Source organism: Heptranchias perlo, chromosome 33 (genome assembly GCF_035084215.1).
Source record: "Heptranchias perlo isolate sHepPer1 chromosome 33, sHepPer1.hap1, whole genome shotgun sequence".
NCBI classification, from domain to species: Eukaryota; Metazoa; Chordata; class Chondrichthyes; order Hexanchiformes; family Hexanchidae; genus Heptranchias; species Heptranchias perlo.
In genome coordinates, this window is record NC_090357.1 from 31,579,713 (window position 1) to 31,603,801 (window position 24,089).

At 42.6% G+C, this 24,089-nt stretch overlaps 1 protein-coding gene and 1 long non-coding RNA gene across 6 annotated transcripts in view; one reads left to right on the forward strand and one right to left on the reverse strand.

Moving 5' to 3' along the window:
- Positions 1-24,089, forward strand: part of aplp2 (amyloid beta (A4) precursor-like protein 2) — a 146,796-nt gene that overhangs the window by 45,481 nt on the left and 77,226 nt on the right. For all 4 annotated transcript variants that reach the window (XM_067971115.1, XM_067971118.1, XM_067971116.1 and 1 more), the window contains exon 2: positions 20,842-21,009. In XM_067971115.1, the coding sequence (XP_067827216.1) occupies positions 20,842-21,009 (168 nt within the window). The remainder of the gene's footprint in view (positions 1-20,841; positions 21,010-24,089) is intronic.
- LOC137301563 (uncharacterized) lies at positions 397-3,419 on the reverse strand. Of its 2 annotated transcripts, none has more exons than XR_010958313.1 (2): positions 3,330-3,419; positions 397-870 (listed from the first exon to the last, which is right to left on the reverse strand). It is a non-coding gene; the product is annotated as an uncharacterized lncRNA (long non-coding RNA). The 2 variants fall into 2 exon arrangements; XR_010958312.1 differs by having other exon boundaries at positions 397-960.

Genomic DNA, 24,089 nt, shown 5'->3' on the forward strand with positions numbered 1-24,089 from the left:
AGTGCTTATTTCTGTTTCATACTTTTACGCTCCTATTTGGTGGGTGTTCTGAATGGTGTGCTTCAGTGTTGTGGAAAAATTGACTGACTATTAAGCTGGAAGTCGCGTTACTGCCACTGCATCTCCTGTCGTCCAGCTAATTGTTCAGTGATATTTTTAAAGAGTATTTGTTTTTACATTTCCATAGAACTTGAGGAAAGTACAACAGATATATCACTCTGTTAGCTTTGGATGTGAATTACTTTATCCACAACTGATGGGTAACAGAATTTTGTCCATCGGGAGAGGAGGCGGCTCAGTTGTGTCCCCAGAGCGCTCCACCAACCATCATAAATAGTGTGGAGATGCCGGTGATGGACTGGGGTTGACAATTGTAAACAATTTTACAACACCAAGTTATAGTCCAACAAATTTATTTTAAATTTCACAAGCTTTCGGAGGCTTCCTCCTTCCTCAGGTGAATGTTGTGGACATCATAAATGGAGCATTGAAAGTGCTCAAGTCGCTTTCTTTTCATTCCCAGACATCAGGGTGACACATTATGGATAGTGAGAAGGAAGAATTCTGAACCTGTTGAATCCCACTGAAGTTCAGTTCCCCTTATAATGAAATCTTTTGTTATTACTGTTCCTTTTGAGCTACACGTGGACAGTTCCACTCCATAGCTCCATTAAGCATTTCAGATTGAATACTCCTGACTACAGTAACCCAGCAATGTGATTTCTATGCTGGAAGTTTGCATTTCATCTTGTTTCCAAAACCACATCAAAGGGTGAAGCAGGAACTGATGTGACTGTCTCGTTTTATCTTGGATGGTGCCATATTTGATGCATGTTGAATTATCTTCAAAGCAAGCAGAAGGTGTGGTTTCTATAATGAAAGGGAAGCAGAAGGATTTGCGTTGGCAGTAGCATCTCATTTATATGAATGCAGTCACTCAGCACCTGGTTGCTTAGGAACCTTAAAAGCAGGATTGAAATATAAGTGCTTGTTTATAGTTTGAAATAAGATTGTTGTGCACACAATGATTACTTTTAAGTAACTACAGTGTTTACCCTGACTGGGTGTTTGCCAGTTGGAGTCCTGTAAAGCGTACGTGCCAATCCACAAAACTTGGAAAGGTTGATTTTACAGCTTCAGAGAAGCTAACAAAAAACAACATACAGTTGGAAAAACAGCACTGAATAAAGGCCAATGACCAAGGCCACTGCTTCAAGGCAATTCAGTAAGTTAAATTCCTTTTTATTACTTTGGATTTCTTGATTTTTATTGGTATTCTGGGATCACGTTTTGCAATTCAAATTGGTTCATCGAAAACTGAATCCCAATGGCGTGATGTATGACATGCTACAAGCAGTAGTTACAGTGGGAGTGCAGTGGGACATGAACTCATGACTTATGCAGAAGCTATGCATAATATTCTATTGGTTGTATTTTAGAGGGAAAAAGTACATGTTGAGTTTTTGCAGTGTTGGGTTTAGACTTTTTGACTGTCAAATTCATTGCAATGGCAGAGGGGGAGCTGGGTACAGAAAATTTTGATTTTTAGTGCATTTTCCAGCTTTTGAACTATTATGTGATTCAGCATTTGAAGTCAAAAGTAATGTATTAACACCTCCAAACTGGAGGCAGAAACTCTTGTGAAGAGTTCCTACCTCCAGTACACAGAGCTGGCAGTCTGGACCATTACTGATAGAATGGTGTAAAGCGGAGGAGTGGGATTTGTCTGGTGAATTAGCCACTGGGCTCAGGAGGAACTGTATTGGGGGGGGGGGAGGAGTTAGAATTCCATCAATTGTGAACCACAAGTGCAGATGGGATGCAAACAATTATACGTATAAAAAGCAGAAGAGCGGCAACGATGCTTAGATCTTACTCCAACAGAGCAGAAACCTTCTCCCAGGCTCCCTTTCATGCTCCTCTATCTCCCTCTGCTGGGAGATGCTTGAGGGCTGGAGAATCTAGGTGGGAGCCCATTAATGGCCTAGAATTTGCTGAAAAAGTAACAGTGTGTGAATGACGCACACCATTAGTAATGTGCAAATCAGCCAGCAACTTGTGGCGAGGAAGAGATACCCCATGTATTGCAAATTGTCACAAGTTAGCTTCGTGAAAACAGTATCTCGCCCTTAACCTCCCCGTGAAATTTGCACATTAGTTGCCCATTAAGCTTGCCACAAAGTTAAGTCTAGTAATTACAGAGTCTAACCACCTCCCCATGACATTCAATGGCATTCCCATTGCTGAATCCCCCACAATCAACATCCTGGGGGTCACCATTGACCAGAAACTTAACTGGACCAGCCACATAAATACTGTGGCTACAAGAGCAGGTCAGAGGCTGGGTATTCTGCAGTGAGTGACTCACCTCCTGACTCCCCAAAGCCTTTCCACCATCTACAAGGCACAGGTCAGGAGTGTGATGGAATACTCTCCACTTGCCTGGATGAGTGCAGCTCCAACTCAAAGCAGCCTGCTTGATTGGCACCCCATCCACCACGCTAAACATTCACTCCCTTCACCACCGGCACACTGTGGCTGCAGTGTGTACCATCCACAGGATGCACTGCAGCAACTCGCCAAGGTTTCGACAGCACCTCCCAAACCCGCGACCTCTACCACCTAGAAGGACAAGGGCAGCAGGCACATGGGAACAACATCACCTGCACATTCCCCTCCAAGTCACACCATCCTGAGTTGGAAATATATCGCCGTTCCTTCATCATCGCTGGGTCAAAATCCTGGAACTCTCACTGGTTAAGGAGATACACTGTGTGTCCCGTTGTCCATCGAGTTCCCAGATGCCCCATTGCTGTCGCCCCCGTTATCAGCTCGCACTTCCAGCAACTTTGTGGCAACAATTTTTTGAGCTGAAAGGTGCAATAACGAGTCTAACTAACAAGGCATGCCATGAGATGCCCCACTCCAGCAATTTCTGAGCGATGTGTTTAGTTTACCACCGTTATTAGCTGCACCACTGTTTCTTAGCTGGATTACACCTTGTAGATGAAGCTACTCCTTTCCTTTCATTTATTTTGATAGTATCAAATCACTCCATTGTCTCCCTAGTACCTCTGAATCTACCAGAGCACAAGGGGGGAGGAGGAGGAGGAGGATGGGGCTCAACAGTGAAGTCGTCAGTTTGCAGCCATTGTTGGCTGTCAGTAAGTGCATAAGAGCAGTCCAAAGACCAGTCTGCTTCTACCACTTTCTTGATCTCCACATGATATCTGTTGACTGTATTGCTGAAGAGGTTGCCAGTTCAATGATTGAACCTATGCTCCATCACATTCTATCAATCCATACGTAACCGAGCCATTTCTCCTTACCAGGCTACCATTCTTGGAATTAAACTGGACACTTCCTGGATTTCAGCTGAACGTTAGCTCCTCAATAAAGCCAATCTTTCTCTCTAACCCTTACTCCTTTTTATTCATTGTCCAATGAGTGGAGTTCTCTGCTGTGGACTCCTACTGCCAAAGTTAATCATTTCATTTTGAGAGAACATTGAGTGCTTGTGTCACCTGATCAAGACCTTTAATTGACCTTTGATTTTTGTACATCATCGGTCGAATTTAGAATTCCCTGTACAAGCTACTCTGGATAGATGGAATGGAGATCTTTTCCCGCCTGAAACTGTTAAATGTTACACGTACCATGTTACCTTGACAGTGCTTTTCATGTGTATCAGGGAATTTTTTTCAAAAAGGAAACTGAAATCTCCCTTTCCCCTCAGTAATTCATGCAAGTCCCGGAATGCCCGTGCTTCCTCAGGTGGATGTATAAGATCATATGGCACTAATCTAAGAGGAGCAGAGGAGTTCTCCCAGTGTCCTGGCCAATATTTATCCCTCAACCAACACCTCAAAACAGATTATCTGGTCATTTATCTCATTGCTGTTTGTGGGATCTTGTGTGCAAATTGGCTACTGTGCTTCCTACATTACAACAGTGACTATGCTTTGAAAGTTCATTGGCTGTGAAGAGCTTTGGGACGTCCTGAAGTCATTATATAAATGCAAGTTTTTTACTTTCTTTAGAATGCATTGCGCGGTGGAATATGCCGTATCCATACTGCAGGAGCTCGGTGCGCAGGCAGAGCGGACTCTGATTGCTGAAGGCCGTTTGTACCAAGCCTGCCATTGGACAGCTGCGAAAAGCACAGCTGTATGGTATTTATAGAATGGCCTCCAGCAGAGGGAGGGTGCACAGCTGGTGACCCCCGTTCACCGGCAGCTCCTAACATAGCTTTTCCTGCTCTCTGTGAACTTGCCCGATGAAGCGTAGTACTCTCCTTTTCTCTGCATATGCCATGTCAGTACATGCATGGCAGTTTAAAAGTTGTTGACGCCTCAGCATTTGTGGCAGTGAGTGAGCCACGAACGGTGGAGAAGGCTGACCACTTGCTCAGTTGGCAAGTGTGATCATGCTCAATTTTTCCTTTTTTTAAAAAAAAAAGGATTGATTGAAACTGTTTCTTCACTGAAGGAAAGTAATTCCATTATGTTTGCTGATAGCTGAAGGTATTTCCATAACCTTACACAAAGCATGAGAGGTAAGGAATCTTACAACACCAGGTTATAGTCCAACAGTAAATAAAACTGTTGGACTATAACCTGGTGTTGTAAGATTCCTTACATTTGTCCACCCCAGTCCATCACCGGCATCTCCACATCAAAGCATGAGAGGAATCTGGATCATTTATTACCTCTCCTGATATCTATAATACTGTGTAGAGACAGTGACATTGGGCTGTATTTACTTCTATATTTTTCTCTTACTCTGATCACACATCTATTAATATATTAAGCATCTTACATCTGCGTGCACTTCACATTTACAAAACCTTCCTGCTTTTCTATATTAATAGTGCTATATAAATTGAAGTATTATGAAACCATGCCAATAACTTGTGTGAACTTTTTCCATTGTACACAGAGGAATTACATTCATATGTAAACATGTCACACTGTAATTGCACCCTCCCACCAGTTTGCTTCTCCCAACCCCCATAGTACCTTAGTTTGCACATCTCTGCACCTCAGCCGAGACTGTGAAGAAACTCATGCCCCAATCAACTTCTCTGCTTCCCAAACTTCGATGTTTTGTTTTCTACAATAAAGTAAACTAGTAGCTCTCCAGGCAATTAGAGAATTTGCTGTTTTATAATAGGGGTGGAAATGCCATATAGTGGGTAACATGAGGGCATTAATTTATAGTGACTAATAAAAATGGAATTTGACTTATTCAAAATGTATTATGGTCCTTTTACTGGTACTTTGAATTTCACAATTCTGTTCATGCGATGAAAAATGTAAATGACTGGTGTGTCTCACACACACACACACACACACACACACACACACACACACACACACACGCACCTTTTATTTATCAGTACTGGGTAAGGGAGATGGGATTTAGCTGCACCTGGAGGCAGTCCTGGGTGTCAGTAGCACCAAGAAATGGTTTGGCAGAACTGTGGTGGGGGCTCCTGGAGTTTTATGGTGTGAGTGGAGTTTGCCATCACTGTAGAGGGGAAGTTTGGGGTTTGGTCGAACTGTGGAAGATTGAGCTGAGATCTGCCATGACTGGGGGCTAATGAGGTTTGGCTCATAGGTGGATTCCTTGCGTCTTATCGGGACAGACTTGATGGCTCTGGTTGGAATTGGGGGAACTCCGATATGTGGCAGCACTGGTTTGCGACTTTCTGAGAGATCTCAGTAAATATTGACATTCTAATTACTGGCAACAAACACAGATGGTAATCGGAGCTTGTAAAATTCAATTTGTTTTTATAAAGAGAAAACAAATTAGATGAGAAAAGACAGTGCTTGTCTGATGCTCTTGAAAAAAAATAAAAATTTTTACATTTTTAACTTGTCAACATCACATAGGTGATAATTTGAGCTGTTTTCCTTCAAAATTCAACTTTTGGAAAAATAAGTTCAATTGCACTAATAACCATTCTGAGCTTAATGCATTTTCTGAAGCTTATAGAATACCAAGCAAAAGCTCCAACAGATGTGTGTGTAATCAGTTTTTTTTTCTCACGCACGTGCTTCACTTAAAGTAGCACACAGCATCTTTGTTCAATAAAGTTTTTACCCGAATAAAGATTTTGAAATTTGAACTCTAGTTTTTGGAAAACTTTTGAACAGAAACGAGAGAAAAATATTCAATCAGTACGTCTGACTAGAAGACAATGCTGCATCCTGGGGTTGAAGGTACAATGCATATACTCAGCTCAGTGTCACAGCTCCTGGCAAAAATCTCAAGCCCAGCTTTTTGGGAGAGGCTGAGGCTTTCAAATTGAAACTTTAAGGCACTAAAAGGTACAAAACACAATTCACTGGATAAATGTAAACATGTGAACACTTTTTTGGAATTTTGAATTCTGTTCTGTTATTTTGGAGATTGGACATTTCAATGAAAAGGAAAACATTCTGAGCAATTTATGGGAACCCTGTTGCTAGATTGTACACAGAATGGCAGGTTTACACAGGTAAAGCCCATTATAAATGTGGATATATAAATTTATAATGGGGAGCGTGTGACACGAGAAGTATGACAAAAGTATGATAACCAGCAGTCAAGTTGTGAAGTGCACACAAATGTAAGATTTTTGACGTAGCTAAAATCAAATATAGTATATTGAAAAAAGGACAGAATGTATAACTAAAATGGGGGTTGAATTATGTCTGCGTGCCCTGGTCCACTTATCCTCAGCCATCTAAACCTGCTTCACTTGAAGACTACAGATGGGTCTTGATTCCCTGTGTGCAATGCCATCGGAAAACAAATAATATATCAAAAGTCTTTCATTTAGTTCACTTTTCATGTTTATCACACTTCCTGATACCACAGTGTTGCTTTGGCACACTTCATTGACTCAAAATAAACAACTGCAAGCTGGAACCCAAGAAGGAGGGAATGTTCCAATCAAAACTAAGGAAAGCAGCTTGCAAACTGCCAATGAGAAAGTGTCTCTCTGGCAGTCCCGCAGGGTCGAGGATGACTTGGGGGAAGATGCCTGTGCGTGGATGCTTTTAACGTGGGGTGGTCGTTGCACACAAACTACCACGTGGTCCCAGCGGAGCGAAGTCTTGGCCCAATGGCAGGGAAATCCGAGACGATTGGAGACCAGGCTATACTGTAGGACGGGACAGTGCAGCACCTCACTGGAGTTTCAGCCTAGATTTTTGTGCTCCAGTCTCTGAGTGGGACTTGAACCCACAACCTCCTGCCTCAGAGGCGAGAGTGCTGCCCACTGAGCCACGGCTGACACTGCGATGAGAAACTACAGTGAACTTTATGAATGACTGGTCAGGAGAACCAATCAAATCATGCTTTTTGAAAAAAACATCATTGCCATTTTTCTCTAACTGAAATTGCTAATGTCCAAAATAAAGCTGTAAACAAATGAAAACATAAAATAGCATTTTCCTTACAATGATATGAATCCATTTAATTGTCATATTTGTCTTTTAATATCTTCATTAAACTTTTATTTTACTTGGAGGCCTTAATCTCTCCCATATGCCTGGGCTGAAGGCAGATCCTGCAGCCTGAGCAACTTCCCGCAATGCATCAGCAGCATTTCATCAACCCAACTTTTAGGGCCTGAAGAGAAGTATCTGAAACAACCAGGTTTTGTTCAGAATTATTGACAAAAAGCTAGACAACAAATTTTAAAGCTTTATTCTGCTAAAGTTTATATTTGTGTCGTTTAAACAGAATCTGTCAGCAGGGAGAGAGCCCCATTTCAGACATGATGGTCTGTACTGATCCATCTTTGCAGTGTTTGTTTAATAACTAGAATGTTTACAATTCAGACAAAAATCTAATTTTGTCAGTGAATAATAGTATTTGAGTTTGTTTTTCAAAATGACTGGTACAAATTGGATGATTAATTTGAGTAGATTTTCAACTAAACTTCTAAATAAAAGCTAGTTAATTTTTACTTAAGAAAGCATAATCAAGTTGATAGCAAAAGAGACAAGACAGACCAAGAATGTCTTTCCTCATCATTAATTGAATTTTGAAAGCTACCCTGGTAAATAAGGCTCTGATTATCATCACCTGTGTTTTATTAGAATATGTAAATATTATACATAATGTTTATGCAGGCATACATTCTCTACCACACACCTCTGTCTATCCAGGTCCCAAAACGTTCATAGTATCATTGTCCTCCTCCTGTGTTGTACCTACATTCGGCCCATCATGCCTGTGCTGGCTCTATGAAAGAGCTATCCAATTAATCCCATTCCCCAGCTTTTTCCCCATAGCCCTGTAAAAAAAAAAATTTCCTTCAATTATTTATCCAATTCCCTTTTTGAAAGTTACTATTGAATCTGCATCCACCACCTTTCAGGCAGTGCATTCCAGATTATTACAACTCATTGCGTTTACATTAAAAAAAATTGTTTCCTCATGTCTCCTCTGGCACTTGTGCAGATCACCTTAAATCTGTGCCCTCTGGTTACTGACCCTTCTGCCACTGGCAACAGATTCTCCTTATTTACTCTATCAAATCCATCGTGACCTTGAATACCTCTATTAAATCTCCCCTTAACCTTCTGTGTTCTAAGGAGAACAACCCCAGCTTTCCCAGTCTCTCCATGTAACTAAAGTCCCTCATCCCTGGTACCATTCTAGTAAATCTCTTCTGCACCCTCTGTAAGGCCTTGACTTCCTTCCTAAAGTGTGGAGCCCAGAATTGAACACAATACTCCAGCCTAACCAGTGTTTTATAAAGGTTTAATATACCATCCTTGCTTTTGTACTCTGTCTCTATTAATAAAGTCCAGGATCCCGTATGCTTTTTTAATAGCTTTCTCTACTTGTCCTACTACCTTCGAAGATTTGTGAACATACATCCCCAGGTCTCTCTGTTCCTGTACCCCCTTTAGAATTGTACCATTTAGTTTATATTGCCCTTCTTCGTTCTTCCTACCAAAATGTATCAATTCACGCTTCTCTGCGTTAAATTTCATCTGCCATGTGTCTGCCCATTTCACCAGTCTGTCTACGTCCTTCTAAAGTCTGTTACTATCCTCCACATTGTTTACTAAATTTCTGAGTTTCGTGTCATTTGCAAATTTTGAAATTATACCCAAGTCCAGGTCATTAATGTATATCAAAGAGCAGTGGTCCTGATACTGATACCTTGGGAACTCCACTGTATACTTCACTCCAGTCTGAAAAACAACTGTTCACCACTACTCTCTGCTTTCTGTCCCTGAGCCAATTTTGTGTTCACGCTGCCACTGTTCCTTTAATCCTACAGGTCTTAATTTTGCTAATAAGTTTATTATGTGGTACTTCATCAAACGCCTTTTGAAAGTCCATATACACATCAACCGCACTGCCCTCATCAATGCTCTGCACCCATGTTGCCCTTTACCCTCGTACCAGGGAGGCAACACGCCATGCAGGACTCACGTCGGTTACCGAAAGGCCTGACTATCGAATCCCCTATAACATCTGCATTTCTTCTGACCCCTCGTGTAACCCAGTCTCCCAAGGTGCCGTGGATTTGCACCTAATTGCACTCAGCCGAGCTGTCAACACCCTCGCTGATACTGAACTCTGAATATCGGTACCAATTTGTGAGTGCCATGGGACTCCTTTACTGCCTGCCTGTTCCTCCTAGTCTGGCGGTCACCCACTCCCTCTCCGACTGACATCTCTGTAGCTGCAGGGTGACCACCTCCTGCAGCATGCTATCCACGAAACTCTCCGCTTCCAGTATGTATTGCCGTGACACCAGTCGTCCCTCAAGCTCAAATTCTGAGTTCGAGCAGTTGCTGGTGGCACTTTCATGCCAGCTGTCCTGCCATGTTACCTACAGTTATTTAAACTACTTGTTTAGCTTTAAGGCAATTTACTGTTTATCTAACACTAAAATACTAACCACTGAAAAAGACTAACCAATAAACTAAATACTTATTGACTTACCCTCTGCGCTCCTCCTTGTCTTGTGACATCACTTTTTGCCCCTTGATTTTTTTTTTTGTTTCCTCGTGCGGCTCCCTTTATGCCGCGCCTGAAGCCCCGGCCATGCCAAATGAGACCTTTTCTCTCAAACAAGTACATCTCGCAAAGACTACTAAAGTAGGAGGCATAGTAAATAATTGAGGATTAAAGGAAGTTGCAAAGGGATATAGATAAGATTGTGGAATTGGATAAAAAATTGACATGAAATTCAGTGCCAGTAAATGTGAGGTGGTACATTTTGTTTTTCTAAAAAGAAGTAATGGAATGGGAGAAAGCTGGGTGATGTTGAAAAACAGAGCAATTTGGGAGTTCAGGTTCACAAGACATTAAAAGCAGCGTCTCGAGTGGATAAGGCCATAAAATAAATTAATGAATTACTGGGTTTAAAGGCAGGAGGTGTAGAATAGAAGGTCAAGATGTAATGTCGAATCTGTATAAACCCTTAGTAGAACTACAGTATGAATAATCTGTACAGTTTTTGGCCCCACACTACAGGGAGGATGTTGAGTTGGTACAGTGCAGATTCCCGAGGATGCTGCCTGGTATGAGGAAACACGAAAAGATTTGAAAATTTGAAGTGATTTTCATTAGAACAGAAGAGATTTTGGGTAATTTGATAAGAGGTGTTTAACATTATGAAGGGATAGGACAAGGTAAATAGGTACAGACTGTATCCAGTGATCGAGGGGTCTCGAATGAGGGGACGTGGATATAAGATTAAATGCAAGAGATTTAGGACAGAGAGCAGGAGAAATGTTTTAACACCGAGAGTTGTGAGGCTCTGGATTGCATTCTTCGATTTAGTGATTGAAGCCGTTAGTATTTTAGAATAGGTTAAATCGGTGGTGAAGGAAAGAGGGATAAAAGGATATGGGAACAGGGTTGCTACCCTGTTGCTGTATCCTCGACTGTTCACATCCCATGGACTGTTGCTCATGTGGAGGTGAAACACCAATGTGGATTAGTTGGGCCGAATGTCCTGTTTCCGTGTTGTAATTTCAATGTAATCTTGTGTGCCTCCTTGCTGGGTATTCTCGGCTTTAAAAATGCTAAGGGTTAAATAATAAATGTATTAATGTACTTTTTTATAATAAAAAAAATCTCAGGGAAGCATCTTGGAATTTCATCCCCAAGCACTGGTAAAAGTCCTGGAGTACCATGAACAAAATGCAACTTAACTTATTAAGCCACGGTGAGGTGACTGATACGGCTTGTATGGCATAAAACACCCCAATTGTTGCAAACCACATATCCTCTGACTCCATGTGAAGGATGTCATAAAAGATCTGCTAGTGATTTATTAGAAGTCTTGCATGTAGCATTAAGTCCCTGACACAGTTCAGCCATATTTCTGAAATTCAGTGGTGGTACTCTGCTGATTCCTCTTTTCTCTCACTGACTCTCCTCCTTCTCTCTTTCCCCCCCCCCCCCCCTCCCCCAGCCATAAGTCAGAAAGCCTCCACAGCTGGTTCTGAAGTAGGGGGGAGGTATGTAATTTTAGTGCCCAGCTCATCAAGCACTGAACATAATCAGCCTCTCCTATAAATAGCTTAAATTAGTAAAGCTGATGTTTAAGGAATAACCTGAGGAGCTGTTGTGGGTTTTGAAATTCAGACCTGTCTCGGTCATCACTGGGAGATCTTTTACAGTGAGAATTGTATTGTCTTGCTCTGTTTAATATTGACTCTTTCCCACGTTCCCAGGCTGGATGCCAAAAGAGAAATGGGGTTGGCCTCTTTTGGCGGCTGAGATTATGGACAAAGCAAGATAATTGAGCTAATGGATGAGGGTGATCCAGTTGATGTAATTTACTTTGATGTTCAAAATACATTGGACTCATGTATTTTTTTTATGAGAATGGTATGGGGAGGTTAAAGTTTGGTGGAATGGCCAACCAGTTGCTCAGGTGGATTCCAGTAAGCAGTGGTGGTCCACAGGGATCTGTTCTGGGTTCCCTTCAGTTCATAATATTTGGGAGGAACCAATAATCTGTGGTATTAAATTTGCTGCTAACGTGCAGAAAGGAGACTTTTTAAAATTTGTTCTGAGGATGTGGACAATGGTGACAAGGCCGTAATTATTACCTATCCCTCATTGTGATGGTGCTCCCACAATGGTCAACTATTCCAATGCTCTCCTGGCCGGCCTCTCATCTTGCACTCTCCGTGAACTTAAGCTCATCTAAAACTCTGCTGCCCATATCCTAATTCGCGCCAAGTCCCGTTCACCCATCACCCCTGTGCTTGCTGATCTAGATTGGCTCCTGGTCTGGCAATGCCTTGATTTTTAAAATTCTCATCCTTGTTTTCAAATCCCTCCATGGCCTCACTGCTCCCTATCTCTGTAACTTCCTCCAGCCCTGTAATCCTCAGAGATCTCTGCTCTCCTCCAATATTGAATCTGGTGGCAGGGGCATCAATCACTTTGTCCTGAATGGTATCAAACATGTGAGTGTTTTTGAGACTGCACTCATCCAGGCTTTGTACCTGTTGGAAAGGCTTTGAGGGGTCAGGAGCTGTGCCACCATCGTAGCATACCTGGCCTCTGTCCTGCTCTCGTAGCCACGTGTTACGATGGCTGCTTCAATTAATTGTCTGGTCAATGGTGACGTCTGACCCCAGAATTTTGATAGAGTGGAACTCGACAATGGTGGTGCCATTGGTGGTCAAGGAGTGGTGGCTGAGCTTTCTCTGAGATGATCATTACCTGGTACTTGTCAACCAAAGTCTGGATGTTAACCAGATTCTGTTGTGGGCTGGCATGGACTTTTGTTATTAGGGGAGTTGTAAATGGCACTGAATACTGGAATCATCAGTGAACAGATCCACTCCTGACATTATAATAGAGGGAAGGTCTTTGAAGCAACTGGAGGTGGTTAGATAAGAACATAAGAAATAGGAGCAGGAGTAGGCCATACGGCCCTTCGAGCCTGCTCTGCCATTCAATAAGATTGTGGCTGATCTTCGATCTTCACTCCCCTTTCCCACCCAATCCCCATATCCATTGATTCCCCATGAGTCCAAAAATCTATCGATCTCAACCTTGAATATACTCAATGACTGAGCGGCCACAGCCCTTTGGGGTAGAGAATTCCAAAGATTCACCATCCTCTGAGTGTAGAAATTTCTCCTTATCTCAGTCCTAAATGTCCGACCCTTTATCCTGAGACTATGCCCCTAGTTCTAGACTCTCCAGCCAGGGGAAACAACCTCTCAGCATCTACCCTGTCAACCCCCCACAGAATCTTATATGTTTCAATGAGATCACTTCTCATTCTTCTAAGGCAAGTATATCCTTCCTTAGGTAAAGAGACCAAAACTGTATACAGTACTCCAGGTGTGGTCTCACCAAAGTCCTGTACAATTGCAGCAAGACTTCCTTACTCTTGTACTCCAACCCCCTTGCGATTAAGCCCAGCATACTATTTGCCTTCCTTATTGCTTGCTGTAGCTGTATGTTAACTGTGATTTGTTGTGGAGATGCCGGTGATGGACTGGGGTGGACAAATGTAAGGAGTCATACAACACCGGGTTATAGTCCAACAGCTTTATTTGACATTTTTCCAATTAAAGCTGTTGGACTATAACCTGGTGTTGTACGACTCCTTACATTTGTGTTTTGTGTACAAGGACACCCAAATCCCTCAATACCAGCATTTAATAGTTTCTCATGACTTAAAAAAAATATTCTGTTTTTCTACTCTTCCTACCAAAGTGAATAACCTCACATTTCCCCACATGATACTCCATCTGCCACCTTCTTGCCCACTCACTTAACCTGTCTATATCCCTTTGCAGCCTCTTTGTGTCCTCCTCACAGCTTACTTTCCCGCCTAGCTTTATATCAACAGCAAACTTGGATACATTACACTTGGTCCCTTCATCTAAGTCATTAATATAAATTGTAAACAATTTTACAACACCAAGTTATAGTCCAGCAATTTTATTTTAAATTCACAAGCTTTCGGAGACTTCCTCCTTCCTCAGGTAAATGTTTCAGGAGCTCCTTGAAGCCTACGCATTTATACATATAGAACAATACATGGTGTTTACAGACTGCCCCTGCAACTGCCCGTTGCCAAGGCAATCACCGTGTTCAGACAGAGAGGTGTCACCTGCAGAACCCCCAAATACACATTCAACAAAAAAACAAACAGGGAAAAAAAAACAGAGAAAAAAAACAGAGAGAGGCAGAAACATCCGGAAGGCAGAGAGAGCCAGCAAATGACCCATTATATTAAAAACAGATAACATTTGTTCGCTGGTGGGGTAACGTGTAGCGTGACATGAACCCAAGATCCCGGTTGAGGCCGTCCTCATGGGTGCGGAACTTGGCTATCAATTTCTGCTCGACGATTTTGCGTTGTCGTGTGTCTCGAAGGCCGCCTTGGAGTACGCTTACCCGAAGGTCGGTGGATGAATGTCCATGACTGCTGAAGTGTTCCCCGACTGGGAGGGAACCCTCCTGTTTGGCGATTGTTGCGCGGTGTCCGTTCATCCGTTGTCGCAGCATGGTACATTGGCGAGACCATGCAGACGCTGCGACAACGGATGAACGGACACCGCGCAACAATCGCCAAACAGGAGGGTTCCCTCCCAGTCGGGGAACACTTCAGCAGTCATGGACATTCATCCACCGACCTTCGGGTAAGCGTACTCCAAGGCGGCCTTCGAGACACACGACAACGCAAAATCGTCGAGCAGAAATTGATAGCCAAGTTCCGCACCCATGAGGACGGCCTCAACCGGGATCTTGGGTTCATGTCACGCTACACGTTACCCCACCAGCGAACAAATGTTATCTGTTTTTAATATAATGGGTCATTTGCTGGCTCTCTCTGCCTTCCGGATGTTTCTGCCTCTCTCTGTTTTTTTTCTCTGTTTTTTTTTCCCTGTTTGTTTTTTTGTTGAATGTGTATTTGGGGGTTCTGCAGGTGACACCTCTCTGTCTGAACACGGTGATTGCCTTGGCAACGGGCAGTTGCAGGGGCAGTCTGTAAACACCATGTATTGTTCTATATGTATAAATGCGTAGGCTTCAAGGAGCTCCTGAAACATTTACCTGAGGAAGGAGGAAGTCTCCGAAAGCTTGTGAATTTAAAATAAAATTGCTGGACTATAACTTGGTGTTGTAAAATTGTTTATAATTGTCAACCCCAGTCCATCACCGGCATCTCCACATCATTAATATAAATAGCTGAGGTCGCAGCACTGATCCCTGTGGCACCCCACTCGTAACAGCCTGCCAACCTGAAAATGACCTGTTTATTCCTACTCTCTGTTTTCTGTCCGTTAACCAATCTTCTATCCATGATTTATTACTCAACCCCATGAGCCCTTATCTTGTGTAACAGTCTTGTGGCACCTTATCAAATGCCTTTTTGAAAATCCTAATATACCACATCTGCTGGTTCCCCTTTAACTAATGTTAGTTACATCCTCAAAAAACTCTAATAAATTTGTCAAACACGATTTCCCTTTCATAAAACCGTGTTGACTCTGCCTTATCATATTATGATTTTCTAAGTGCCCTGTTACCACATCCTTAATAATGAATTCCAGCATTTTCTCGACGACTGATGTCAGGCTGACTGGCCTGCAGTTCCCTGTGTGTGTTCTCCCTCCTTTCTTGAATAGCGGGGTTACATTTGCTACCTTCCAATCCATTGGGACTGTTCTAGAATCTAAGGAATTTTGGAAGATCAAAACCAATTCATTTACACTCTGCGGCCACCTCTTTTAGAACCCTCGGATGTAGGCCATCGGGTCCAGGGTATTTGTTGGCTTTTAGTCCCAATAATTTCTCCAGTACTTTTTCTTCACTAATCTTAATCACTAAGTTCCTCTCTCTCTTTCGACCCTTGGTTTCCCACTATTTCTGGTATGTTTTTTGTGTCTTCTACTGTGAAGACGGATACAAAATATTTGTTTAACATCTCTGCCATTTCCTTATTCCCCTTTATAATTTCTCCTGTCTCTGCCTCTAAGGGACCCACATTTACTTTTGCTACTCTTTCCTTTTTGCTTACTTGTAGAAGCTCTTACAATCTGTTTTAGTTCTTGCTAGTTTACTCTCCGATCAAGGTAGGTTCCCTGAAAAACTCCTTCACTGATGTCTGAGGCTAGTCACCATAGTCCCAGGACATCACACCCATTTTCCTTTGGAGTGACTCCAGCTCTTAGTGTTTTCACTTTGACCCCCATTGAAATCAGTTTTGCTCAGGCTCCTTTTTGCCATACTTGGTTGAATGCTGTCTTGATGTCGAAGGCAGCTATTCGCTCTCCTCTGGCATTCAGTTCTTGTGTCCTGTCTGAATCAAGGATGTCATCTAGAGATCTGGAGCTGAGTGATTGTGGCACAATTGAAATGAGCTTTGGTGAGCAGGTTATTGATTAATTGTTGCTCAATGTCAGTTCTAATGACCAGGAGGAGGCTAATAGGGTGGTAATTGGTGGGATTAGATTGGTCCTATGTTTTTATGGCTAGGACATACCTGGTCAATCTTTCACTTTGTCGGGTAAATGCCAGTGTCACAGTTGTACTGGAACAGCTTGGCTAGGAGAGTGACTAACTCTGGTGCACAGGTCTTAAACACTACTGCCAGGAATTTGTCAGGGCCATAGCCTTTGTTGTGTCCAATACACTCAGTCACTTCTTCATGTCTCATGGAATGAACAGAATAGGCTGTATACTGTGAAGATAGAAACCTCAGTGGGCCAAGTTGAATCATCCAGGTAGCACTTTTGGCTGAAGACACTTCAGCCTTATCTCTTGCACTCGTGCTAGGCTCCAACATGGTTGAGGATGGGTCTGTTCATGGAGCCTCCATCTCCTGTTCTTTATCTGGCTGGCCAACACCATTCTCAATTGGATGTGTTAGGGCTACAGAACTTTGCTCTGATCTGTTGGCAGTAATAACATTTTGCTGATGGCCCACAGTGTCTCATGGATGCCTGGTTTTGGGCTGCTAGATCTGTCCTGGTCTGTTCCATTTATCACTGGGGTAGTGCCACGGATGTCTTCATAAAATTAGTTTGTCTTCACGAGGATAGTGCATTGGTCACTTCAGCCAATGTTATCATGGCAGACGTGTCTGCTACAGTTAGGCTGGTAGAGATGTGGGAAAGTAGGTTTTTATGCAGCGAGTGGTTATGATCTGGAATGTGCTACCTGAGAGAGCGGTGAAAGCAGATTCAATCGTGGCTTTTAAAAAGGAATTGGATAAATACTTGAAGGGAGAAAATTTGCAAGGCAACAGGGATAGAGCAAGGGAATGGGACTAACTGGATTGCTCTTAGAAAGAGCTGGCATGTGTGCTGTAACTATTGTATGATTCCTCGGGTTCCCTCACCACCAGATGCAGTTATGTCCTTCGGGACTTGGCCAGCTTAGTACCACTGAGCTGCTCTTGGTGATGCAGATTAAAATCTCCCATCTAGAGTATATTCTGTGCCCTTGCTTCCCTTAGTGCTTCCTGCAAGTTATATAGAATGCACAGCACAGAAACAGGCTGTTCTCCCCAACAGATTTATGCCAGTGTTTATGCTCCACACGTGCTTCCTTCCACTCCTCTTCATCTAAACCCTATCAGCATATTCCTTTCTCTCTTGTGTTTTATCTAGCTTCCTCTTAAATGCACCTATCCTATTCACTTCAACTACTCCTTGTGGTAGTGTTCCACATTCTAACTACTCCCTGGGAAAATAAATTTCTCCTGAAATCCTTATTGGATTTATTAGTGACTGTCTTATATTTATGGCCCCTAGTTCTGCTCTGCCTCTCCTTCTCCTTCTCCTCCTCCTCCCTCCAAAACAAGTGGAAACATCTTCATGTCTACCCTATCAAACCCTTTCATACCCTTTCATAATCTTAAAGACTTCTATCAGGTCACCCCTCAGACTTTCCTAGAGAAAAGAGTCCCAGCCTGTTCAGTCTTTCCGGATAGGTTTAGCTGCTCTGTTCTGGTATCATCCTTATAAATTATTTTTGCACCTTCTCTAGTGCCTCTTTATAATATGGAAACTAGAACTGTGCACAGTACTCCAAGGTGGTCTAACCAAGTGATGCTCAACATGGAGCAGTATTGATTCATCAGTTGAGGGTGAGGGATGTGGTAGGTTGTTTCCTTGGCCTTGTTTGATTTGAAGTCTTGATACCTCATGGGGTCCGGAATCAATGTTAAGGCCTCCCAGGGCCGCTCCCACCCGACAGCGTGCCCTTACCTCAGTACATAACCAGAGATTTTGGCTTGTAGATATGGTTCTGAGTATGACTATTTCAGGCTGTTTAACTAATTTGTGGGGACAGCTCTCCCAACTTGGGCACCAGCACCCCGATGTTAGTGAGGGGGACTTTGCAGGGTTGACTGGGCTGAGATTGCTGTAGTCTTATCCTGATACAATGCCTGGGTTGTTGCCGATCAGTCTGGCCAATTTTCTCAAACCTTTTAGTGATTTGTCACAACTGTGTGGTTTGATGGCACCATCAGAAGGCAGTGAGGGAACCATATATTGTGAGATTGCAGTAACATGTAAGCCAGACCAGGTGGGAAGGCAATTAGTGAACCATTTGACATGAACTACATGCCACGGAGGGATTTGAACTCCAATCTGTGGGTTGCTAGTCCAGTGCCATAACCACTAGACTAACGTACATATTTTCATCAATTATTCTGTAGATGGACTAATATATGGCAGAAGAATCTTTGTGAATAAATGTAAGATAAAGGGTATTCAGAGAGGTAAAAGGAAATGTGCAGAACATGAAAAGGTCCAATTTTGAGAAGTGAATGACCAGTTAATCTATTTGGGTATTGGCTGAGCTAAGAGTATTAGCCACAACACTGCAAATTGCTTTCTCTTCAGTCGTGTCCTGGGATTTTTAATATCTACATGAATTACTAGAGCAGGCAGAGCTTCACATTAATGTCTTAGCTGAAAGGCATGTGATGTGATAGGGTTTCAACTACCAGATGCAGAAAAGTATTTGGAGTGATTTTTGGCTCGATGTTCATTTTTTCCTTATCCCTCTGTGAAGCACCTTGGGACCTTTTTCTACATTAAAGGTGCTATATAAATGCAAATTGTGATAACCTGAAAGCCTCTGGTCGTGTGAGGCAAGTTGGGTACTGAAGGGCGTTGGATTAAAAGTTAGCACGAGTTGTACAGACCAACAATGGCATGCGGTTTTATTCGCCCACAGAAAGGGTATCGATCCATTAGAAAGGGCGCAGAGAGCGGTGACCAGGATGATTCATGACCTGCAAGACTAACTTGTGAACCAAGGCTCAAGCGGCTAAACTTATTTTTGCTGACAGAGGTTATTTAAATAGTGGACAGTGTAGATAAAGAAATAAGCAAGCTATTTAACTTGGATGATGAGCCCAGGACTCGAGGGCTCAAGTAAGAAGTTCACAAACCTCAAACAAGGTTTGTTTCCCATCAGTTCCATTTCAGTGTGCATCTGTACTGCTGGTGAAAAAGTCGTTGTAATTTCTATGAAATCCCTCTACTCTGTGAAGCACAGGACAAACTGGAAATTAGAGGCAGTAAAATGGTTGGCATAAAGTTCTTATGTTAGCTTCGTGTTCAGCTGCAATGAGGCACTTCCGATCATAATCAGAGTGGAGCGCCCCACCTAGTTGGGTACAGCATGGGTGGTGCTTGTTTACTGACTCTCTCCACACAGCACTTCCTGTCATATCTCCATTCTAAACAGCACTGAGACATTTTATAACACCCCAATTAAAATGAAAAACATATGTTTTCACAGCAGACACTATACAGTGGATTGATAGTCCATAAATATAACCATGTTTTTGTTGATCAACCTCAACAGGATAACTGAATATATATTCATTAAAATGGTAATTATTTTGGATCTGCAGATTGTTACCCATGGTAACTATCACATCATATCCCAGCAGCAGTGCAGCTGCAACCCTGCAACTGTGCTGCCCAATCTTGTGTAGCTCTGATGGCAGATGATTTTCTAAGGAATGACTGGTGATCGCACATTCTGATTGTGCAGAGGTCTGTAGGACACTGTTACTTGAGTAATTATAAACTGAGTGATGATCTTGTAGTTTTGGTATCACTGTAAACATTTTTTGTTCTCTGGTTATTGCTGTAAGAAAGGAAAGAGCTTGCATTTACTTAACAAGTTTCACATCCTCAGGATGACCCAAAGTGCTTCATAGCCGATGAAGTATTTAGTAATAGTTTTGAGACACCTTTTAATAAAGGCTGACCTACCCACTGAATCACATTGTATGCTTTGTTTGGAGGTTGGTTTAAAACTCAAGTACTGATGTCATAGATACAATGGAACCTCGAATATCCACCACAATGAAGTTACCGCCCCGCCCCCCCCCACCCAAATCCCCAATCCCCAAGTAGGTAATGAATGTTGGCAAAGACCAACAGTCCTAAATTTAGGCTTGACACTTAATGGTGTTGCAATACCTCAGCCCCAAGAACAAAGACAAGTACAAAACAATTAACAGGAACTGAACTTAATCTTGCTTGGCTAAGAGTTTCATTTATGTCAGACAGGCAGAAATTGGCATTAGTGGGCTGTGTCATGAGGTGACACCTTGGCGAGAGATAGGAAGGAAGGCAGAATTGGAGTGAGGATAATGACTCTTTCATTGTATAAAGTACCATGGAGTAAGTATCTGGGGATTAATGTTTTGTGGTAATCCTGGGTTCTGAAGCTTCACTGCAAAATGGAGTATGGTGACAACTGGAAGCCTGATTTTATATTCGACTGTGGTGTTCCACCTTCTGTTTAAGTAGCAAGGATCCCTGGTGAAGTTCATTTTTTCTGTTTCTGTTTCAGGCATTAGCAGCCAATACTGGATTTGCAGTGGCAGAGCCACATATCGCTATGTTCTGTGGGAAGCTGAATATGCACGTCAATATTCAGACTGGAAAATGGGAACCTGATCCTTCAGAAACTAAAAGCTGCTTTGGAACCAAGGAAGAGATGCTGCAGTATTGTCGAGAGGTTAGTCTTGGAATAGTTTGTGCTGCAGTATTATTGGACTGTCTGAAGTTCTGCTTGGCAAACGTTCTTTGTCCAGGAGAGAATCTAGGAAATTTTACAACTGGGGTGAGGCCATTGGGCCCAACAAGCCTACTACCCCTTTTAGTTAATCTCAACAACTCCACATTCTTGCTGCCTGGTGATTTACCTGATTGGCTGCTCACCAGCATAGGGCTCAGATATCGGGAGTTGCTCGCACCACTTAAAGGCAGCCTGCACCTAGAATCATAGAATGGTTTCAGCACAGAAGGAGGCCATTCGGCCCATCGAGCCCATGCCGGCTCTTTGTAAGAGCAGTCGCGTTAGTCTCCTTCCCTACTCTTTCCCTTGAAGTATTTATCCAGTTCCTTTTTGTAAGCTACGATTGAATCTGTTTCCACCACCCTTTCGGGCAGTGCATTCCAGATCACAACTACTTGCTGCATGAAGTTTTTCCTCATGTCGCCTTTGGTTCTTTTGCCAATCACCTTAAATCTGTGTCCTCTAGGCCTTGACCCTTCTGTCAATGGTAACAGTTTCTCTTTATTTACTTTATCTAAACTCTTCATGATTTTGAACACTTTGATCAAATCTCCTCTCAACCTCTGTAAGGAGAACAGTCCCAGCTTCTCCAGTCTATCCAAGTAACTGAAGTCTCTCAGCCCTGAAACCATTCTAGTAATTTTTTTCTGCACCCTCTCTAAGGCCTTCACATCCTTCCTAAGTTGTGGTGCCCAGAATTGGACACAATACTCCAGTTGTGGCCAAACCAGTTTAGCACAGCCTCCTTGCTTTTGTACTCTGCCTCCATTTATAAAGCCGGGGATCCTGTATGGTGTTTTAACTGCTTTCTCAACCTGTCCTGCCACCTTCAAAGATTTGTGCACATATATCTCCAGGTCTCTCTCTTCCTGCACCAACTTGAGAATTGTTCCATTTAGTTTATATTGTGCCACCTCGTTATTCCTGTCAATATGTATTACTTTGCGCTTCTCTGCGTTAAATTTCATCTGCCATGTGTCCGCCCATTCCACCAGCCTGTATGTCCTCTTGAAGCCTATTACTATCCTTCTCGCTGTTTACTACACTTCCAAGTTTTGTGTCATCTGCAAATTTTGAAATTGTGCCCTGTACACCCAAGTCCAAGTCATTAATATATATCAAGAAAAGCAGTGGTCCCAGCACTGACCCCTCGGGAACACCACTGTACACCTCCCTCCAGTCCGAAAAACAACGATTCACCACTATGTTTCCTGTCACTTAGCCGATATTGTATCCATGCGGGTACTGCCGCTTTTATTCCATGGGCTTCAATTTTGTTGACAATGTGGCACTTTATCAAATGCCTTTTGAAAGTCCATATACACAGCATCAATCGCATTGCCCCCATCAGCACTCTCTGTTACTTCATCAAAAAACTCAATCAAGTTAGTTAAATACAATTTGCCTTTAACACATCCGTGCTGGCTTTCCTTCATTAATCCACACTTGTTCAAGTTGCCGGGTTTATCCTTACACCCTCTTTTGAACAAGGGTGTAACATTTGCAAATCTACAGTCATCTGGCACCACCCTCGTATCTGAGGAGGATTGAAAGATTATGACCAGCACCTCCGCAATTTCCACCCTTGCATCTCTCAGCAACTTAAGTTGCATCCCATCTAGACCGGATGAGATATCTATTTTAAGTACAGCCAGTCTTTCTACTACCTCCATCAACTTTTAGCCAATCCAGTATCTCAACTACCTCTTTGTTTACTGTGACTTTGGCAGCATCTTCTTCCTTGGTAAAGACAGATGAAAAGTACTCACTTGGTACCTCAGCCATGCCCTCTGCCTCCATGCATAGATCTCCTTTTAAGTCCCTAGTCGGCCCCACCCCTCTTCTTACTTCCTGTTTACTATTTATACGCCTGTGGAAGATGTTTTGGATTCCCTTTTAGGTTAGTTGCCAGTCTATTCCCATACTCTCCCTTTGCACCTCTTATTTCCTTTTTCACTTCTCAATACTTACTATATTCAGCCTGGTTCTCACTTGCATTATCAACCTCACATCTGTCATATGCCCCTTTTTTTTTGCTTCCTCTTACTCTCTATCTCTTTTGTCATCCAGGGAGCTCTGGCTTTGGTTGCCCTACCTTTCCCCCTCATGTGAATGTACGTAGAGTGTAACTGAACCATCTCCTCTTTAAAGGCGAAAATTGTTCAATTACAGTTTTGCCTGTCAATCTTTAATTCCCATTTACCCATACCAGATCCATTCTCAACCTATTGAAATTGGCCCTCCTCCAATTAAGTATTTTTGCTCTAGATTGCTTCTTATCCTTTTCCATAACTCATCTAAACCTTATGATACTATGATTACTGATCCATAAATGTTTCCCCACTGACATTTGCTCCACTTGACCCACCTCATTCCCCAGAGCCAGATCCAGCAAAGCCTACTTCCTCGTTAGGCTGGAAACATACTGATTAAGAAAGTTCTCCTGAATGCACTTCAGAAATTCCTCCCCCTCTTTGCCTGTAACACTATTACTATCCCACTCTGTGTTAGGATAGTTGAAGTCCCCCATTATCACTACTCTATGGTTCTTGCACCTCCCTGTAATTTTCCTCCAAATTTGCTCCTCTATATCCTTCCCACTGATTTGTGGCCCATTTAAAAAAAAACACCCAGTAGTGTAATGGTGTAATGGCACCTCCATTGTTTCTTAACTCTAACCAAATAGAATTGTCCTTGACCCCGCAAGGAATCCTCTCTCCCCAGCACTGAATCTCCTTAATCAATACTGCCACCCTGCCCTTTTTTTGTCCTTCCCTATCTTTCCTGAACACCTTTTTAATTCAGGAATATTTAGTACCCAATCCTTCCCTTTTTTGAGTCAGGTCTCTGTTAATGCCACCACATAATAAGAACATAAGAAATAGGAGCAGGAGTAGGCCATATGACCCCTCGAGCCTGCTCTCCCATTCAGTAAGATCATGGCTGATCTACGACCTCAACTCCACTTTCCTGCCCGATCCCCGTATCCCTTGATTCCCTTAGAATCCAAAAATCTATTG